The sequence below is a fragment of the Pleurodeles waltl genome, chromosome 4_1 (assembly GCF_031143425.1).
Source record: "Pleurodeles waltl isolate 20211129_DDA chromosome 4_1, aPleWal1.hap1.20221129, whole genome shotgun sequence".
NCBI classification, from domain to species: domain Eukaryota; kingdom Metazoa; phylum Chordata; class Amphibia; order Caudata; family Salamandridae; genus Pleurodeles; species Pleurodeles waltl.
In genome coordinates this window covers 887,273,417-887,295,787 of record NC_090442.1, presented here as the reverse complement: position 1 = coordinate 887,295,787, position 22,371 = coordinate 887,273,417, and the positions used below count along the sequence as shown (strand labels likewise).

The 22,371-nt window shown below is 43.2% G+C and overlaps 1 protein-coding gene across 1 annotated transcript in view; it reads left to right on the top strand.

Annotated features, from left to right (window-relative positions):
- Window positions 1-22,371, top strand: part of RELN (reelin) — a 1,304,886-nt gene that overhangs the window by 976,562 nt on the left and 305,953 nt on the right. Inside the window, exon 28 of the mRNA XM_069229640.1 lies at window positions 15,879-16,114. Within this exon, the coding sequence (XP_069085741.1) occupies window positions 15,879-16,114 (236 nt within the window). The remainder of the gene's footprint in view (window positions 1-15,878; window positions 16,115-22,371) is intronic.

Sequence of the window (22,371 nt, the reverse complement as noted above, 5' to 3'; positions counted from 1 at the left end):
CAGACGTTATGGTAGTCCTCCACCCAGCCCCTTCAAATTGGAATTGTGCTTAGTATGTAAGCTTTTAGATTCCCCAGCTTTTTTGTATCTAGCGTGCACTCTCAAAGTTTAAAGCACACAGCTGTTAAAGTTTCTAGCATCTGCATATATGCAAACAATTTTTTTGTGAGTCATACAGTCTCTTAAGATAGATTAAAACTAAGGTCATTGCCTCTAATGAGATTGATGTACGAGGCTTAGTCTCATGAATAAATATACTCACATTTAGCAATGAGACTAGCACATCCATTAATATCAAACATCATTGGTCTATCATGGTCATTAAGAATGCATTCCAAGTTAATCCCGTGTGATAGAGGAACTGTGACTGGCCGTAGCAGAAGCCTACCCTATATTGTCTGAATAACAATTCAAGTTAAGTGACTGCTTAGATAAGTAATTGAAAGGCACATGTAGATAGCAATTAGTCCAGCAATTAGTCACATAATTACACTTCTCACTCCCTTCTGAATTGAAATAAGTAGATGAACAACCAACTCACCTATTATGGTCTGGATTAAATCCAGCCATAGCTGACCCATCGCATCAGTCCGACTGTGGGGCAACAGTCCTTGCTTTGCTGGCTAGGATAAGACATTGTATACTCTGCATTGAATTGCAACCAGGCTTTTTATTTGCCACTGGCATATCTACAATTATCTTTTTAATCAAAAAGGGAAGGAAATGCTCTAAATCCAATATCATTATTGTTGAATATTTAGAGAGAACTGGGTTGAGACCACATTAATGCTTTGAGGACACTTCATAAAGGAAAGATTAGCACCGTAAAAAGGTAGAGCATTAGATCCCCTTTCGTGAATAGTAGTCAGATTTGATGCAAATAAATATATTATGCCATATTCCTAAGGATCTAATTTTGCAACACAATTATGCTCAACCATGTAGACAGAGACAGAGTTGCAGTTCATAGTACAGTGTTGTCCACTGAACCCTCAACATGGGCCATAGAATCATGAATCCTTTGAAGGAGTTCAAATAGATTGCCCGCACTAGAATTCTGTAACCCAGAGGCTATCAGCTTATCTCTTGTTCCTCATTGAACAGGCTACTAGAGTTGAAAATCTCATTTGCCACACAGCTCTCAGTCAGTATCTCCTGGAATGTCATAGTGGCTTCGCAGTTTAGGACAATTCAGCACGAGAGCTAGGGATGTTCCTCAGCAGAGCCAGCTGCATTAGACACCGTCTAAGGAATGATATTTTAATAATTTATTTTAGATGTACATTCAACAAAACCAATATCATGCTTTAGTGTGAAACCTCATTTTTAATTTGGGGTTAAGGTCGCTACAAGAGACTCAAGGCCATGGTTGTGGTGACTGGGAAAGAGTAAAACCTACATTAACTATACCCGAGCTCTCATTATCTCTGGAGCAGCATCATTATCGCACCTAGGGCTAGATGTACAAAATGTTTTTGCATTCTCAAATGACCTGATTCATTTGTGATTCCTGATTTTCCTAAGTACAAGGCCCAAATTGTGATTCTGTAACATGTTACCCAATCGCAATTTGGATTTGCATATCAATATTTAGAGGGGACGTGTTGGGGGCGTCCTTTCCAAATACTGGTATGTACGAATGTTTTGCAATGAAAATGTGATTGCAAAACATTCACATTTTACTGATAACTCAAAGTTGGTGGTAGCCCTTTCGCAAATGGGAAAGCGTCCTTTTGTGAATGGTTGAATACATATTTTGTAAGATCCGGCAGTGGTACAACGGGCCACTGCCTACTCTTAAAAAAAAAAAAACTTTTCATTTTTTATTTATAAATGCGTCCGGGCTGCATAAAAAATAAAAATAAACATTGCTTTATTTGAAGCAATCACAGACATGGTATTCTGCTGACCCCAGCAGGCCACCATCCTTGTGATGGAAGAGAATCCTAGTGGGTCACAAATAGCGACCTACCTCCTTAATATTCGTTAGGTAGGTCTATTTGCGACCCACTTCGAATTGCCAATCAGCCTGATATCACTTTTGTACATTGGTTATAGTGATTACCAAATAGGGATTCACAAAAAATCACTGTTTGATAATCGCTGTTACCAATTTTCATACATCTAGCTTTTAGGTTCTAATCACATGTGCAACTGTCCTGCAAGGAAAGGCAAGGGCTTACCAGCTCTCAGGTTGGACAGATGGCAGAGGGGGCCAAGGGCACCACTCCAAACTACCACCTGTGATTCAGGATCCACGCAGCTCTAGAGGAGAGAAGATTCACGCAGCCAGTCGTCGTTGCAGTTGGTGCCTGCAAATGCAGGGGAGAGACTCCTTCACTCCAAGGGAGATTCCTTCTAACTTCTTGTGCAGGCTGAAGACTCACCACCCTCAGAGGATACACACCCAGGAAATGTTGCAGTTGCTGGAAGGAGCTGGAGAAACGATGTTGCAGAGTGGAGTCATCGCTATAGTTGCAGATTGTCCGTTCCTGGAGGGTCCAGTTCCAGTGGCCAGAAGATGAAGGAAACAATGCAGAGGAGTTGTGCTGGAATCTTGCATGTCGAATCTGAGGACCCATCCAAGAGGGAGACCCTAAATAGCCCAGGAAGGGGGATTGGTCACTTAGCAGGATGACCACCTATCTGGAGGGGGGTGTGACTTCACCTGCCTGATCTGGCCACTCAGATTGTCCCAGGGGCCACTTCCCACTTTAGATTTAAGATGGTAGAATCAAGTGGCTGGCCACCTGGAGGAGCTCTGTGCACCACTCATAGAGTGGTGATGGACAGGGGAGTGGTCACTCCCCTTTCGTTTTTCCAGTTTCGTCCCAGAGCAGGGACCAGGGGTACCTGGACTGGTGCAAACCGGTTTATGCAAGGAGGGCACTAAATATACTTTTCAAAGCATACCAGTGGCTTGGGGAGGCTACCCCTCCCAAGCCATGTAACACCTATTTCCAGGGGAGATGGTGTTACCTCCCTCTCATGCAGGAAATCATTTGTTCTGTCTTCCTCTGCCTGAACTGGTCAAGCAGCAGGAGGGCAGAATCCTGTCTGAGGGGTGGCAGCAGCGTGGGCTACCCAGAAAACCCCATAAGACTGTTAAAAGCAATTCCAGGGTTCCTCTAAGGACCCCCAGAGTGCATGGAATCATACAACCAATACTGGCAACAGTATTGGGGTATGATTCCAACATGTTTGATATCAAACATGCCCAGATTCGGAGTTACCATTATGTAGCTGGACACAGGTCGTGTGTCCAGTACATGGGTAAAATGGCTTCCCCGCACTTACTAAGTCCAGTGTAATGGGGCTGGAGTTCATAGGGGCACCTCTGCTCAGACAGGGGTGCCCTCACAACCAGCTCTCTGGGTTAGGAGGGCCTGCCATAGGGGTGACTTACAGTGACCTGGTGCAGTGACCTGTAGTGAAAGGGTGCATGCACCTTTTCATGCAGGCTGCAATGGCAGGCCTGCAGACACATTTTGTATGGGCTCACATGGGTGGCACAATACATTCTGCAGCCCATGGGGAACCCCTGGTGCCCCAATGCCCTGGGTACCTAAGTACCATATACTTGGGACTTATGGGGGCACCAGTATGCCACTTCTGGGGTGTGCAAAGTCCTAAGCAACCAACGTTAGAGGGAGAGAGAGCACAATCACTGGGGTTCTGGTTATCAGGCCTCCAGTGAAAACAGTCAAAACACACTGACAGCAGACAAAAAGTGGGTGTAACCATGCCAAAAAAAGGGTACTTTCCTACAGTGCCATCCAGCGAGATAAAAATGACAAAATTGGACGCTCTTAAGGCTTTGTGGCACAAAACATGAAATCACTTGCCAATCAACCTCGAAAAATCATCATTGCGTGGCTCCATCAATCTTCCCTAAAACAGCACTGAGGTATACCTGTGATCCTAGATTGCATACCAACTTATACCAGTTCCCTATAACAGACAGACTAGACCTAAAAAGCACCCACAACACAATGTGTGTTTCAGGGTGGGGATCCAAATAGTGGGATCTAAGAAAGTGAACAATCTGCTCATAGCTAAAACTGAATAGCTTACATGCATTGCCACATCGTGCGCAGATCTCCTGCCAAGTCATACATCTACCCTGGAGTAAAAACTGTCCTATTTCCTTAAACCCCAAGTGGTGCCAAAATTTAATGTGTGGTGGGGAGAGTTGTAAACTCTCATATTTGACCTTGTAAACGTTCGAGTGTAAAACCTGATAAGATTTGATTAGAGTGATAAAATAATGACAACCAGGCACTCCAGCCCTGTATTAGCTTATATCTGTTTTTTTTTGTGTGGTAATTTTGAGATCTTGATATAAACTGGAAGTCATGTACCGGCTTCAAGCATCATAACATCTAGAAAAAATGTGTCAGACATTTCTCCCTCAAAGTTCTGAGGGCTGCCTCATAATATGTCTGTACATGAGGGAGAGCTAACCCACCCTGTGCAGTTGCAAGCTGGAGCACTGAATACTTCACTGTAGGTGTTTTATGGTTCAGTCCATTTGTGATGGCTTGAACTTAAAGAAGGCTGTCAGTTTTGGAGATGCAGCTCTTCAGGTGATGGACATGAGCCATAGATGAACCCACGGTATGGTACTAGTTGGCATCACCATACTTTACAGACAAAACATTACCTGTGCTGGTGCACTCTTCTCAGCCTCACAGGTCTGGGCAGGCCAGGACTCGATGTCTTGCAACCTACATCTCAATAAATGATGGCATTTTAACAAAGCAGGCCTGCATACTGGTCACAGAAATCCTGCAATGATTCTCTGGCAGCTGGTGTCCTCTGACAGCACTTGACATACACCACTAAGGGCCTGATTACGATCTTGGATACTCCGTCACAAACGTTCCAGATATTCCGTCCGCCCTATTACGATTTCCATAGGATATAATGGAATCGCAATACGTCACGTTTGTGACGGAGTAACACCACCTGCCAAGATCGTAATCAGGCTCCAAACCTGGATGTGTATTTCTAAACATGGGTGTGTGAGGCAGTATCTGTCCATGTGAGAACGCAGCGGTTGGAAAGGGCTAATTACTTAAAGATAATCTCAAGCTCCCATTTTAGGACAAATTGGTGTATTTTCAGGAGGTTGCAGCCTAGTGATTGAAGCTAAAATAGTGTGTTTTCTGAAAAGGGCAAACGAGTATTGGCTTTAATAGGTTCATTTCTACTAAGGTAAAAAAGGCGTATCTGTCAGAAAGTGCATTTACAGAAAATGGCATGGATATGTTTGCTAAAAATCACTGTATTAACTAAAGGTGATAGACTGGTATTCAAGTGCAAAATTTCTCCTTTTCAAAACATTGCCAGCGTTTTTTGGGCCAGGAATACTTGCAAAAGACTTTAAAATAATACTGGGTTGGATCACCACGCTCGAAATTCACCCATATGGCTGTGAGAATGGACAGCATTGCACATGGTAGTCTAAAAATAATCTTATTCTGCCACCAGATAAATCTGACAAATATAGCTCAATATCCCTTTGTATCTCGCTGGATCCGTCTTTTAAAACTGCCCATATCAGCATATTCTTCTTTTCTCCTCTTTAGACAGTGCTGCTTAGTTTCAGGAAGGATTGCTTGCCAATCAACCTCGAAAAATCATAATTGCGTGGCTCCATCAATCTTCTCTAAAACACATTACACAAATGTGGGCACACCGTGGAGCTTCACTTGCAGGGCGCAAGTGCAGATCGTTAATGCTCTGCTTTTCACTGGGTCTCGTGCACACTGTGCCACTGGGCCCGAGATAGCCCTCACTGATGAGGCCCATATAGACTGAAACTGGTCTGTGCTCCTGTCTAGTAGGGGCGTGGCCTGGTACTTCTGGCTGGACTTTTACTTTTGGCACAGGGCCAAGTTTGCTTTGCACGGGACTGATCTCTGTCTGGAGCAGCACAGTGGACCAGAAAAGGATGGACTGAACTGCAGTTTTGAGTAACTACCAATGGCTGCCATTAATTTAAACATTCCACCCACCACTTTTTGTTTTTTCCCTGTTTTCACTCTATATATTTTTGATTGCCACACCACTTCCCAGGTCAGAATCCTAGTGCAGTGGTTCCCAACCTTTCAACTTCTGTGAACCCCTACTTTATCGATACTTGAAACCGGAGACCCCCACAGAATTATTATTGGAATCCGAGGACCCCTAAACATTGTTGATGATTTGAACTGCAAACTAATACACAAAAATACAGAAACAAGCATTCTATCAAACACATACACAAATAATAACACATTTTATTTAGTTTGCAAACAAAATAAAAAATATAATAATTTTAATAGGAAGGTTGGAACTTTGCTAAATTCAATTGAAGCCACACATTGTCCATACTATATTCTGTTTGATGTACCTGCACTGCTCCCACATATCAATCTGAGGATGCCAATTTAATTTTTAGCCTCCAGTTTCAAATTCCTTGACATTTACAGTACGTTTTATAATTTTTAATTGTACATTTAGCCACTTTATTTATATACACTTAGTAATCTGTTATTATTAGTTAATTTTCTAAGCAGTCACCAGCCCACTGAGGAGGCTTCGCAAACCCCCAGTGGTCCCTGGTCCACAGGTTGGGAACCACTGTCCTTGTACATCAAACTTTTTTAGGCATGATATGAATTCCGCAGGGGCGTGCTTGCTGTAACCCAGAGCTGTGCATTGACGTATCACTCATTAAAAAAATCTGTTTCTCATGCTGACACCTTTTCTGTTTAATCAGTGGCAGTGCCAGGGTAGGTGCTATCCTCGGATGTGAAATCTAAAAAAAGCTGTACTGCTGCTAACACGTCCCTGAATATTTTCACCACCTGAGACAATTAGCAGAGCAGTGGAAAGGAGTACAACATTTCTCTTCATCTGCTTCAAAAATAATATCTCTCATTTTGAAATGCTTGAAATTCTGCTTGATTTAAGCTTTGCTCTGATGAACATTTAAGTAATTTTAATTAAGTATGTTCAGTGGAACAGAAGTCAAAATGATGAATGGTTAGCATTGTTTTTCACTGCTTAGCTTGACGTCATATGCAGACATTCCAACATTGAACCAATAGGGATATTTGCTGCTTCTTTTAATTTTGTGGTGCTGGTGTGTGTCATCTCTACAGACTATCCCTGATCAAACTACAGATATAGTTGTGTTTCACCAGCCATACACATTACCTCGGTCGTTTCAAAGAGCTGGAACAGAGGAGAAAAGATCAAATTGAAGGTTGGGAAATATATAATTCAGTCACGTCGGATGTTTACGATGGGCCAGCGTCTCCCAGCTTAAGTTATAGTTTCAATAGAATTGATGTTTTATTTTCATGAGTTTTCTGATTTTCATGAGTTTCATGAATTGAACAAATCCACTTTTGCTCAGTGCCAGGGCTAAGCCTTTTCCTGGGCAGTTTACAGCCATGTCTATAACACCATCGCATTTACGTTATATTGTAGTTATTTGTGAAGTACTACTAGTGATCTGTTGACTCTAGAAGAGGCCATTTGTTGAGGTCAGTGACTGAGAGGGCACTGATGAAAACTACGCCTTGGGACCTTGAAACATCAGTCCTGTTTGTGAAGGTGCATTGCTGGTGTATCCCATAGTCTCACCTCTTTCATTAAAAAGAGCCCTCCTTCACACTGGGCCAGTTCCAAAGTAGGAACCATTAAGGAGGTATGAAGGGTACGTCATGGAACACCTTATCACAAATTTTGAATAATTGAAAGAGCTTCAAGTGATTTGAATGCTATGAGGCCCGTGCTCAGAGTCATGAAAATAAGTTTTTTGACCAGTCACCAGTATTATGTTCTGAGGACATTTGTAATGCTTTGAAGTCTGTGATCCATGGTCCTCTCTGTTTTGGAGGTGTGCCAAAGTAAAGACTATTGTAGTCTAACTATGTGCCTATTACAGCCATGATTAGTAACAGATAATTTGGTAAGCAGAAACACTTGGGGTCTTTTTCAAGTTCATTTGGTAAAGACATATGCTCACAAGTGACCCTGCATGTAGTATCAAGGAGAATCAGGAGTTGATTTAGACCCCCTTTGTGCAGGTAGGGACAATCAATAAAAGTGACTGTCAGTAACAGGTAGATATTTTAGGACTTAGCATTCGTGATAGGGCTGTTTCACACCAATTCTGTTGGGTTGATTTTCAACCTGATATGGTTCTTGAGTGATGGATAGTCAGAAGACAGTTCATGAATTAGCCTGCATTGACTTTAATACCTTGATTATGGCAAGATGCAGGAAACACAATTTTGGTGGTTCGGTATTCAATATCCACCTTTGTGCTTTGCCACCTTCCAGTTATGATGATGCATACTAAAGCAGGGGATTGTGAGATCCAATAAAATACTTTACAAATATAATAGTGAGAAGCATATTTGGCAATAGCCCTTCTTTTGCATCTTGTAAATGCAGTGTACACGGGCTATGACATCTGTCCCCTTTTAGGACATTCACTCATCATATGGAACATCGTGAAGTAGTGCATGGTAGGATTCAGGCGCCACAAGACATAAATGTCTTGAAGTGATTGACACATTAACCTCAAGTGTAACTACCAAATCTCACATTTTTAAAACTCAAAGTTCTGAAAGTAGTCCATAAATTACATTAGGTTGCTGAACCTATGTACAAATGAAGACCAAAGGCAAGGGATACTCCAGTTCCACAGAAGGGTTCCATGGTACACATTGTTCAACATATTTACTTGCTGTACCTACCAATTAAAATCACCAAAGAAGTGTTGTATTTTCCATAATATCTAGGACATCATTATCATCTACAGTGATTCTTACTTGATACTGCTTCAGGCAATCTTCACTAAACCAGGAGTGTGAGACATAGGTCCACGAGGTCCTGTTCCACGGCATATTTTCATCAAATACAAATAGGTACATGTATATACAATGAATGTAAATGAATCCCATTGATAAGTGGGCAAAGTTGCAAGCTCCCTTGGACCTACATTGAGTCCCCTGTTCGAAACATTCTTACCTCCAGCCCTTTTAATGCTAAAGGTTTCATGTTCACTAGCATAACACAGACCAGGGGCGGCTCCTCCTTTGACCCCTCTGCTTTCAGCAGAAGGGGAAGGAAAAATAAAATGATAATGACAAAGCTTTATTAACATTTTATTTTTCGGTGAGCCAAGTTAAAGTGGGGTGGGGGGCTGGAGGGAGGAGTGGTTAGTGCACTATAAGTCTGCATGTGTGTTTGACCGGCCGTGGTCGGCCAGCCAAACAGACATGCGCAGTTTTAATTTCTCCACCGGGCTGTTTTGAACACCCGGGAGGAAAAAGTGTGCAGGGTGCCACTACCTCTGTGAGCACCGAAGCGGTGCGCTCACACCAATCACAGCACTGCTGTCATGCTGGTGAAAGCAGCATTGTGATTGGAGGGGAGTCTGGAAGCCTGTGTGCTTCCGGGAAGAGGACGGAGGAGACAAGCCTGTCTCTGTAGGAAAGAGGTAAGAGTGGGGAGGGGGGGTTTCTTTCTCTTTTTGAATTCACCCCCACACCCCACCACCCCCATTCAGTGGCAGCCGCCACTGACACAGACACCATCCAAGGGAAGCTAAAACCACAGAGCATAGTCAGGATCCCACACAGTGCTGCTTCAAAGGTCGTTTTTCAGCTAGGTTTTTCAAAATAAGGTTGCCAATAACATATAGATTTAATCTTCACTTGGGGGATAAAAATAATGAAACTGAGTAAATGAAACACCAAACAATCCATTAAAATAAGAAAATGTGGGTTGTGCACTGTTGGAAAAATCAGCATACTCTCTGACACCACCTGTTTGAATAACACCAGAGAGAGGTCAGAAGAAAAAGGCAGGTGTCAAAAGCATGTGTCACATTTCCTTCGCTTAGTACCTCAGTGGTCCCACAAATAATCACAGTGAGCAAGTCAAGCAGAAAGGTGCACTTTCACTGTAGTAGACAATAGTAAGAAAACGTTCTGCATGACTATGTACTTGCCATTATCACCACAACCAGGGTAGAACTTTTTTACCAGTACATTCAATGCCTGTGCCTTGATTAAGGGGTTAGTCATGTTGTATGTAGCTACAAATGGTAGATTACTTCCCCACGAATGTGCTTTAGTTTGTAAACTTAACTATAGCCTCACTTAGTTTACTCACCAAAACACTAATACTAGCGGCAAGCAAAATTGTAATTTGCCGGTGAAGGTTTCACAAGGTGTCAATCTTCACAACTTCACGAACTTGCAGAGGTGACAAGCTTTGCAACTTCAAAATGTTGGAATGTTTTCTACTTTAGCAACGTTTCACCTGTGGGTTAAAGTTACCTGTAAGCAAAATCATGTTAAGGGAGATTATTTTCACACTAGAACTTGTCAAATCTTCACAAAAAAGTATGATTAGCTTAGTTATTCTCTGTGAGACACTTTCATGGGTGATTTGTCACCAGCTCCTTTCGGCATTACTTTTGAAACTTTATGAAATTGGCAAAGTGCATAACTTTACAAGGTCTGTCACCAGTCATTTACAAATGTGTACTATGTAAAAACAAAATACAAGTAAGATTCAAAATAGAGTGGGCTCTCCCACTGTATTCTCACAGTTTCTATCCTGGATTGACCAGGAACCCCATGACCATGGTAACAGTTTAGATATAGAGAGCAACCCACAAACTTCTTAGGACCAACCCCCATATACTTAACCATGCCTTCATTTGGTACAAAGTAAGCATTTGCCTGCTAGGATAGAACACTGACCTGCGTAGGGTGTGTGATTGGAGGGATGTTGTCTTTGTTTTGATCCTATGTGGAAAGTGTTTTCCATGCAGTGCATGATGGCCATCGAGGTGTGGTTATCATGTTGTGGGACACAGCATGTAGCGTTGTAGTGAATGATGAAGTGTGAGAGCCATACTTGCAGTTTTATGTTTTTTCACTATGCTGGTAGCTTTGAACAGTCCCTTTATGGTATTTTCTATTATATAGTCTGCTTATCTGGTTACTGCACTGGGATGTCCAATCTAAGATTTGGTGTATAGTTTTGGCCTTGAGTTTGCACGGTTGGAGGAAGGGAGAATTGGAGAGAGATCAGTTGGGAGGAACATTTTCATCCCCTATCTGAGTGTCTTTGTGAGATGTAAAGAAGTGGTCAGATTGTATATACATTTGGGACGTGCAATCGTGGAATATACTAAAGTCCTCCACATTGTCCAGCAAAGTGTGACAGACCTCTTCAGTTATTCTAAGTCTGTTCAGTTGGTGAGGTTTGGCTTTTTGACCGAACAGTGCCGGTGATAGACAACCCTCATAGCAGGCATGTCTTATGTGAACTTAAGAGGCATTAATTACAGTTTCCAGCTGTGTAGTATAGTTTTACTATTATTGTGAGCTATAATTGTGCAAGTACATAGCTATAAAATGCCATGGCGTACCATAGGTCAGCCCGTTTTAGCTTTCCTGCATATTAAAAGCAATTTCCTGGTTGACTTGTTTCCAATTTGTTGTAAGCTGTGGATTGCACTCGAGGGTGTGACTGGTTTCTTGGCTCTGTTGCTAAGATGTAGGTGATGCAGTTTTCTTGGAAATAGCAATGTTTTCCAAAGTTTTGAGCAGAATATATGTTCCTGGTTGCTTCTACTGTTGGCTGGTAGGGAGTTCTTGAGCTTGGCAGCTTGTACTTAGAAAGCAGTGCCTCCTTTCTTTTTAGCAAGGTGGTATGATGAAAATTGGTGCAAGTCCTGGGCACAGTGTTCTGTTTGTTGTTTATTGTTTGAATCTATCTTGCAGATACAGACATCCTATGCTGTGTGGACAATTTAGAGTTCCTTGAACATTGCTCTTCCAGCTATAGATAGCTAGTGGAGTGATTGTTGGAATGGAGTCATGCATATTACCCTATATTGGAAGGCTTGGGATAAGGTCAGTATTATAACGGTCAGCCAACTGTTGGCTAATTGTTTCATACCATTCAAATCAAATTCAGATTATCCAAGAACCAACTCTGGCAGTACATACAAATTGCATACTGCCTTAAATGCTAACCAGGACCCTCCTCCTTCTAGGGAACTTCAGGAATCCCCCAATACTAGACTACCTAGAGGACTGAGACCAGCACAGAAGCGGAATGTCTTCTCTGTATAAGGTCATAGTAGACAAGACAATTTCTAAGCCTCTGAAGGAAGGCCTATGTTGGAACGAAAGAGTCTTTGGCATGGTTAGGAATGTTCACCCCTGCTGTAAATGCCCCCACTGTACTGATATCTCGAACCCTAATGCTGATTTTTGTTGTCATAGGCAAACACGGATCATGTTTGCGCGCCATGACATAGGCCTGTCTCATGGATTGCAATCTTATAGGACCTGGAGGGGCACCCAGAGCGCTACCCTCATTGTGGTGGAAGGCTGCAGCCTTCAGCAGGAGTTAGGCAGCACGAGCATGGTGCAGGCAGGAAACCGTGTAGTGATCAATAGGAGTGAGCAGGTGCTCTTAACCTGTGTCATTCTATTGAGGCCTACAGGCTCACTCATTCAAACTTCCACTGCTGTCTGCTTACCTCATCCCTTGGCCTACATCATGTGGATGTGGAGGGCTGCACAACGCATGAGTGGTGAATCTGTGCTCGGTGTATGTGTGCCTAGGAGGGATCAATACAGAGATAATACATCACTGTGCTGTCAAGCAGTGCCTGTGAGTGGTACGGCACATGAAGGATGTAGTGCTGTGCACTTTGTGCATGTTGAATGCATCTACTAGATGCATGTGTGCCTGGGAGTGGAACAATACATGAAGGGTTTAGTATTGTGTAGTGCGTGTATATTAAATGCATGTGCTTGGTGTATGTGTGCCTGAGAACGGTACAATACATGGTAGACTCTGAGTTTCATTTTGGGAGACCCAGGACTGCATGGTGAAATATGGAGAGGAGATAGAAGAACCTCTCCTCACCTCCTTCCCCAACAGATGTGTTTATTGTTGCATTCTTGGGCTGGGTAGTACACACTGGAGAGGGGAGAGCCATGCTTTTTCTGTACACTTCAAAGGGTGCTCCTTGATTCAGAGAGAGATAACAAGGAAGGGGTCTGCGCACATCTCAGGAAGGAGATCGAGCTGATAAGGGAATCAGAAAGAGTAGGGCTGATGCCTTGGGCTAACCTCTGGTGCACATTTCACTGTGGCTGACATCCAGGTGTGTGCTCTAGACACTCCCATGGCCTGTGTTCTGGGGCTGTCAGATTTGGAGTTGCTACTGATGTGACAGAGTGCTTTCAAGAGGAAGATTGGAAAGACGAGTGGGCACTTCAAAAGGAGGCAAACTTCCAAGACTCAGACTCTAAATCACATTTTGCATCTGGAAAGAGACTGCAAGAAGGGGAACGTGAGATGTCAAAAATTATCAGCTGACAGCAGCCAGACGGGCTGTGTGAGAAGGGAAAGTTCTGCAAAACTTCTGCCTGTGACCAGGGCTGGGGGCCAAGGCCTGCTAGTTTCCATGTTGGGTGAGGGGACATCACCCAAGAAATCCAAGAACTTCTGCGCTGGAGTCTGTAGCACAAGTGGCTACCTGCTTGCCAAGACTAGTGTGCCCTGTGAGGAAGAGGGAAGCGTTGGAGGGAGCGAACTCAAGTGAGGAGCCCTATCGAGTGGCCTCCTTATGCAAGGTGTGAGGAGACAGTTACCGCACTGATTGGGTTCTTTCTATGTACAGGACAAGATTAGCAACCCTCGTCTGCCAGAGGAGGCACAACTTGAATTGAGCCGTGTGCATTGCCCACACGTAGTGAGGAGCCAGAGATCCCATATGCCAGGAGGGAACGCCAAAAGGAGACTGCTGTGCTGTAAGGACCATAGCCCTTACGCTGAGTTGAGCTGTGACCCCATATGCCAGGAGGGGGCCACCATGGAACACTTCACTGTGCTGAATGGGCTGGAGACCATGTACGGGGAGGATACAGTGACCTTGTATGCCAGAGGGGGTCACCAGGCGCAACAAGCCATGCAACCTGATAGACACTCACCCGCCAGAGGAGTGAGACCAGCGTGGGAGTACCTGTGCACCATCAAAGCAAGAGACTCACTTCAGGGTCATCATTTCACAATCCCCTAACCCCCTTCCAATCCTGGAACAGATCAGACACTTACTGCGAGGAGGATCGGCAAAGAATCTCCAGTCACTTCTGTGGCTCAGACGTCTATGAAGAACTCTGCGCCCGCTGAGTGCAGTCCTCCAGGGTCATGTGCACCAAAATCATCTGATTCAGCTGCTGCCACTCCAAGTGCATATGAACGGGCTAACTCAGGAACTTTCGGATGCTCCTAACCTGCAGGTGCATATAAGGCTGATTTAGGGCCAGTTGGCCTCAGGGGAACTTGCTTGCTAGTTAGCGCTGCTGCACTGGTACACTGGTGAATTTAAATAGAATCAAAGTGACTTTTGAGACTTCGAATACTAGTGGGGTGTGCCCTGGATGTTGCATAAAGTGAATGGGGAAAAAACATCTTCTCCAGGAGTGAGGAGGAAGTGGCATAGAGGGGACAGACTTAAGAAACAGTAGAGCCTTGAACTCAGTGGGACTGTGTAGTTGTTTGTGAATGTTGTAATTTTCTTTTGTGTAGTTAGTGGTAGAAATGAAATACTTCTCTTTTTTCATAAAAGTTAATATTTGGCTGGACAATGATTTATTGCTGCTGCTGCTACATGCAGTTTGGATTCTTTATGTGTTGGAGGCATGGTAGATTGCCAGAGTCTCGGTAACCAGTCACAGTCAGGAAAAGCACATCTCCAGCAACGTGTGTCTCCAAGCAGATTGGCTTCTTGTAGTTTCGTTGTGCTCTTTGTGACTGTGACTTATGACATATTGTTATCCTGCTTACCCCACACCACTGTTCCAACTCCTCACACACACACACACACAAAGCCTTACATAACATTGGACCCTTGCACCTCAACAACTGCATAAACTTCCACAGACCTACCGGACACTTCCGTTCAGGTGAATTCACACACACACCCAACATATGAGGAACTAGATCTGGAGGTTGTGCCTTCTCCTACCTCGCTCCTAACACCTGGAATAACCTGGACACATCAGAGCCACTTCCTCAGTCTATAATTCTGCAAGAAACTGAAGACCTAGCTCTTCACCTAGTCACAACCCAGGCTCTGCCCAAACAGTTTCTGCTTCTCACCAGGAGACCCTGTCGAGTGAGTTGTGCTTTCTAGAAATACACATAACATAACATATGGAGCATGCTGTATAGCTTTCCTGGTTAGCCTCTAGAACTGTATCTCGAAATCCGTGTCCACTCCTTCTTATAGCCAGTTAGCTTAGGGTTGGTCACCCTTTTTTATTCCCTCTCTCCTTGCCTCCGTATCACATCTTCCCTTTAATCTTTCTTAACCAGTTCGTCCCTTTCCACACCTTTCCAGGAGTTCAATGTGGTCTACTGCACCCCACAGCGTATGTTAACAGCTTGGTGTTGGCCAAATGTCAGGCCACAATGCCAGACCCTCAATAAGGGTTGTTAATATGTCTTTTTCCTCTCTACCCTCATATGCCTGAACCTCCTTTCTCCGCTGTATCCCTACCCCTTCACCCCGATTCCCCATATCACAGGGACTGCAGGTATGCACATGACCATATTTGCGATTGGACTTATGTTTGTATGGGGGAACTGCTTTTACACAACAGTCGTAGTGATATGTGAAAATTGTTAATAAACAATAATTCAAGAAAGAATAATAATAGCCAATATTATGTAGTAATGCCACTAGAAATATAACTACCCAAGTGGAGAAATAAGATAAAGGTTTACTGCTGGGTATTTGAGTCCTTAAAGGTGTCAATATTTCTTTGCAGCTGAGTATTGGTTGCACGAGTGAGTTCAGCAGTGCTGCGCCTGTCTTCCTTCAATACTCCCATGATGCAGGTCTGTCCTGGTCCCTGGTGAAGGAGGGCTGCTACCCTGCATCCCCTGGAATCAAGGCCTGCGAGGGACACTCCCGGGAACTCCGCGAGCCAACCATGTACTACACTGGGGACTTCGAAGGATGGACCAGGATCACAATTATAATCCCACGATACATTGCAGCCAGGTATGTGTTTTTCCTTTAATGGTTTAATGATACACAATTCAAATTATCGGCCTAGTGATGCTGGTTCAGAGGCATGTTAGATATTGAGATATTTGACCCTGTCCAGTAAAATGTGTGGAAGAAGGTTATGCGAGGTAAGTCCAGTGTTTCAGATATGTTCTTTTTGGACATTCCTAAGCCCAAAAAGTTTTTTAAAAACTAACTTCCACAACAAGATGACAAGCATTCAAAGACTTTCACTGATTTATCTCTACCTAAAATCTAGTTTCACATTAGGAGCCTCTGAAATATTAGCACGTTAGCCAAGACTATCTCTTTGACACCATATTTCTCTTTTGTGCATAAATGGGGTCTCCTAAATATCCTAATCACCGTTCGGCCTTTCCTTTTGCATTTGGAGCTAGAAAATAAAATGTAATATATTTCCGCCTGGCAACACTAGGACCCATTGTCCTCCATATTTTTACCATTGAAACTGTTTACTTCAAACTGTTATGCATGGTGGTATTTTGACTTTAGAAAAAGTGGAATAACTTCCATAATATTCTTTGGATGCCCTCTCTCCAAAATGTTAATAATAATTCTATCTACGCTCAACAGAGACTGAATAACTACCTGTGCAGATAGACAATAAAGGGCAAGCTGCAGGATTTCACAAATTTGTTATAGCGTCTAAACACATACTGCACAATTGGATGACAGATTTCAAAATATTCCACTGTCAAAAGTACAGTTCTACTTCTCCGCAGATTTTGGTTCGCAAAGCATTGCTGTCGATGAGTAAAATCCATGTTCTGACTAAATAACAGTTTGGGCTTAAAAAAGAAAAGTAGACTTGGAATAGCAAAACATTGCTACCCATTCACCCAACGAAAACGTGGCGTCATGTGCTAAAGTTTCCAAGAACATTATTAATATTTGATGAACAACAAATGCTCTTATGTTATATGCTGGTAAAATTAATTTGCATTCTGTGTGTTTTACGTTCTATGCAACAGGCCTCATCCTACCCTGGTTCTCCCTAGAGTCCTAAATATGGAGGGGCAACCAATGCTTATTATCGATATCAGTCAGAGATCACGCTGTAACTTCCATGTATCATATTTGCCTGTAGAACCTCACACGGAACCTTGTATCATGAGTCAGCCAGATGTTTTACTATATGCCACTGTGTAGGAGCCGGGAGGTCTAGATGTCAACACACATAGAGCTATACTACATGGCGGCGCATTTACAGCACGCGATCAACTGGTTTGACACTGGGAGACAACTGGCAAAAACACCCCTGAGAGGTTTTTATGGCGAGCAGCTACTGCCTGGCCTGTTGATGAGTGGCATGCAGAGTTCCTCTGCTATACCCAATGTTATAAACCTGGTGTCCATATATATGGGAAGTGGTGGTTAGGAGAGTGATTCAACGTGCATCATATGCCCCAGACATGCTACTGTGGGTTATACAACCGTTCCTTAAAATAGCAGAATCCTTGTTGGTGCAGATGGGAGGATGGGGGCTGTAACACACTGGGAGACATATATCGTAACTGGCAGTTTCTTGATGCTGCAGAATCCTTCGCACTGGAGACAGGACAATATTTACAATATGCAAGGATCTCTGCCACAGCGAGAGACCTATGGCCACCCTTCACGGTGGCGCCGATGTGCTCCAGCACCCTGGTGACACTGCTGGAGATGGTGCAGGGCCACAGACTGATATCTCATATCTGTAGGGCACCACAACTTCATATCCAGACCAAGTAGGATGGGCTGCTGGAGGAACCCCTGACTGTAAAAGACTGGATACAGGTAGACAAGGGGGTATGCACTGTTGGCTCTAACGCTAGATTCAAGCTAATACATTACAATTATGTACATCAGGAATATCTCTCTCCAAAAGCCTTGAATACCACATACTAATCGGTCACACAGTTGTACACCCTGCAGAGACCTGATGGCAGACTTCATGCACATGGTATGGACTTGTCTGTCCCTATCTTCATGTTAACAGGAGGTGCTGGTGTTGTGTAGCCATTTTAGTTATAGCTTTACACACATTATTTTAGCAAACTAAGCCTGCCGCTGTGCACTTTAACCTAGATATATTTTATTCTGCTTCATTTTATTATTTTTAACAATAGCCACATTTGCGGTCTTGTTTTATTTTTTCTATCTAGCTGTTCTTTGCCTAGGCTAGCACTGCGTTCTCAAACAGTCATTTCTTTCACTCTGTGCTTTTCTCAAGGCTGCAGTAAGATAGGTTGCTAGCAAACATGGTAATGCTTTGTCTCTAGTATGCATAGAAACATACACACTCTCACGTGGGGATCCTTTCTTGGAACATCAGCTGTTTTATTATAAAAACACTACTTTGGCCCATGTACGTTAGAAGGAGACTCCAGCCACACAACCACAACTGTATGCTGATTGCTAAGTGCTTCGCTGCAGCTGCAGACTACAGGCCTCTTGCTCAGGTATGAGGGGAACCTGAAGGGCAGAATTAAAGCTTAACATGCTGTGCTATAACATAGCCTAGGTAGGAGCTATTTTAACGATTCTAGTGACAATGTGGTAGCGTTATTTCTATGCTTTACTGTCCCTTTCACAACTTTAATCCTGTCATGCTTCATCGTCCTAGTTATTGCATTACATGCTTTATTATCTAAGGTACAGTTACTTCAATAAAACTTTATAGAACTCTATTCTGCCTCTGATTGTCTTTGTATATGTGAGACTAATGTAATTGAGGGAAACGGATGAGATCTGAGTGACCACGATTTCCCTGAGGAGTCAATTGTGTCATGCGCTTGGTTGCCCAATCATCTCTACTACTGGGTGGAGATGAGGCACTGCTAGTTAGCCAGAGCAAAACCCAGGTTAGGCCGTCAGGTGTCACCTGTAGTGGGTTCAGACTCAGTCCCCCACAGTGCAAGTGATTCTGCCGCCCAAATCCAGTAGTCACATTAGGATAATGAGAGCCTATGCAACATGGCACCACCAACGTTTGGTGAGGCTCTAATTTTCGGAACCTCCTGAGTATCTCTGTCTCACTAAATACAAAGACACCTCAGTACTATATACGGAGAAGTTCGTGGTTTGAGGATTTTCGTCCTCAGCTAAGTAGGGAGTACCTAACTAATGCTGTAGGTTGTTCAAGCTTGAACCCTTAAAAGAATAATCCCTATTTGGTGTGCTTATCTCTGAACAAAACTCACCATTCATTAAGACAAACTCACAACCGGTAGCAATTGCAGACAATATGCGACCACCCCTTACTGCACATTTATTGGCACATGGCCTAACGGCCCAGGGGATCCAGTTACATTTGTTACTGAGGATCATCCAGCCTATATAACAGAAATGTTCTATTCTTGGGTCACATTTCCAGCAGCTGATGGGAATACATACACATTTCATCACTATACACTTGCAAATGTACCTGGACAATACAGAGCATTTGCATATTTAGAAATACCTTTATCTTATCAAGAACATAATAATTGGCTTGATGGCGCCCTACCCCACACAATTTTACCAGTTCGGTTAGGTCCTCTAAGTAATGATGGTCCTACCTGGCCTTTATTGGCCACATATACACCTCACCCTGCTGCAGCAAACTTAACGGTAGCTGAAGTCCGTCGCTTATATGCTGAGCTTACAGCAATATACAGACGATTAGTACAGTTTGTAATGCAAACATTAAACACAAAACCAGCACGTGCTGCCCCGGTCACAACCAAATGCAGTAACCCCAGACATTAATCCTGCTACTGTACATTCGATCATGGGTAAAGTACCCACGAAACGAGAAGAGATTCAGTTTGGTTAGCTCAAAAAATAAATGCACTGGAAGCAGTATTTCCCCATACGGGACCTCAGGATAAGCATAGTATATTAACTATGTGCTTGCCATTTGGGTTGGTTCCCGCAGTAGACAGCTGCAATACTTGGGGCACAGTATTTGCCATGCTCTATACTACCGCACACGGTACACCAACACTTGCCAATTTACCAGAAGTGTTAAAACAAATTCAAGATGAATACGGGGCTGCCCTGGCCCTGGACTTGGGGATGCAACTAATAGGACATTTTGCCACAGTATCTTCAATTATATTAAGTAACCTTAAAGGGGAAGCAGTTGCACTAGCAGTGTGCATGCGGCTCCGGGATGTTCCCCCACAGGATCAAGAGCGTGAGCTGTCAAAGATTATTGCGGAGACCTACTCTAGCAATGGTCAAGATAGTCAGTTTCAAGGTAAATCTAATAAAGATTCTACCAAGCAAGCTTCTGAAGTTTCTAAAAAACACTGGGATAAAAAACAGCAAACATCTAAAAAAAGAAACGGGAGATTCTCCGCATACGGAGACCCCACAGAACAGGTATAATCTCAGAAATAAAGATAATATTAAAACGCCAGACAGATATCAATATACTGATACACGCCAATCTCGTTCCTTTCAGGACTCACTGGAAAAATGCAGTGAGAGAGGTGGGCGGTCAGAGCGAAAAACTGAGCACGTGAAACCGAGACAAAAATCACAAAGCTCTTCAGATGATTCTGTTAAAAAAGAAGAGAAATTTCCCCAACAAAACCCCAATTTAAAAAGAAAAAAGTGGGAGCAATTGCAGTTTGACATGCCACTCAAGAAGAGGGCTCTATTGAAGAACAAGAAATGGGCAATAGCGCTGCTAGACAGTGCGGCAGAGGTCACAATAGTTTACCGGAATCTTCAAGAGCATCTGGAGGTGAAAGCAACTGATGACTTCTTACAAGTTGAAACCGCAGACATGCGGTCTCCACGCCTGACAGGGTGTACAAAGTAATGTTACAGTTAGAAGGAGACATTGAACGCACAATCAACGCAATCTTTTGGGACCACGTCATACACATATATGATATTCTACTGGCCAAAAAGGATTGGCCACCTGAATTTGTCTGTACTTGGCCATATGGGGAAGATGTTATCAAACCTTTTTTCTCACCCTTTGTTCCTGATGAGCTCGCAGAATCCTACGCCATCGACTGGGCATTTGCGCAGGCACCCGCTTTATATCGCAACCACAGAGGGTAGGGATAAAGATTCCCTCTATCATGTTCTTCCAATTAAAAATCAACCTCAACCCAAGTATCCAATAAAACATAATGCTAAAGCACCCATGAGGGAAATCCTCACACAACCGGAGTACCAGGGCGTAATCGAACCCCGTGTCTCACCAATGAATAATTCCTTATTCCCAGTAGCTAAACCAGACCATTCGTACCGAATAGCCTAAGACTACAGACATTAAGACATTCATACACACACATACGCTATACAAAACTCACACAGCATAGCACTCATGAACAACATAGTGCGCAAAAAATACAAAACAACCCTGGATATTTCTAATGGTTTCTTCTGCCAAAATATAGCGCCTGAGAATAGAGACCTAACAAGTTTCAGCGCACTAGGCTCCCAGAAAAATTTATGTTGTTTACCCCAGGGGTACAAGAACAGTCCAGCACTGTTCACGGCTCGTATGACTTCAATATTGCAAGACATTGACCCTGAAGCATTGTCCTATGTAGATGATATATATCTCACGGATGATAAATTACTGCAATATCTAAGACGGTTAGCCCGCATTGTTGTAGGATTTGCCGAATTCGGCTATAAGTTCAACTTAAAAAAAAATATATAGCCTTCCTTATTGTCCTGTTTCTGGAATACGAATTATCAAGTGAGGGAAAGAGCATAACGCCACAATTCTTAGAAAAATGTGTGCAGTTACAACCTCCAAATCCAATTAAAAAACTCCAATCCGTATTCGTTTTTCAAAATTTTGGCAGAATTTACATTCCAGATTACGCATCATGCATAAAACCTTTATATGACTTAATACGTCCTGATTTTTCCAGTAAATTTTGGACAGCCGAACACACACGTAGTCTCAGAGCTTTCCAAACAGACATGCTTGCAGCACAACACCTACACACAAGGGACAAAAAAAAATATCTGGTCATCAGAGTAATTGCTGGTGCCATTGGTTTCACCTATGTAACTTTCAATGAGGGTGAGACAGTCCTGATAGCATACAAATCACACTTCTATTCAGCAGCAGAACTACGCTTTGCTCCCAATAAAAACATTCTCACTGCTGTTCAGATGGCTGTCATTAAAGAAAGACCACAGGCCCAGGGGAAACTCATTATTGTCATAACTCCAGTCCCAGTCCTTGAGGCTGTTACCAAAGCCAGGGTTCCAAATGCTAAAACATTACA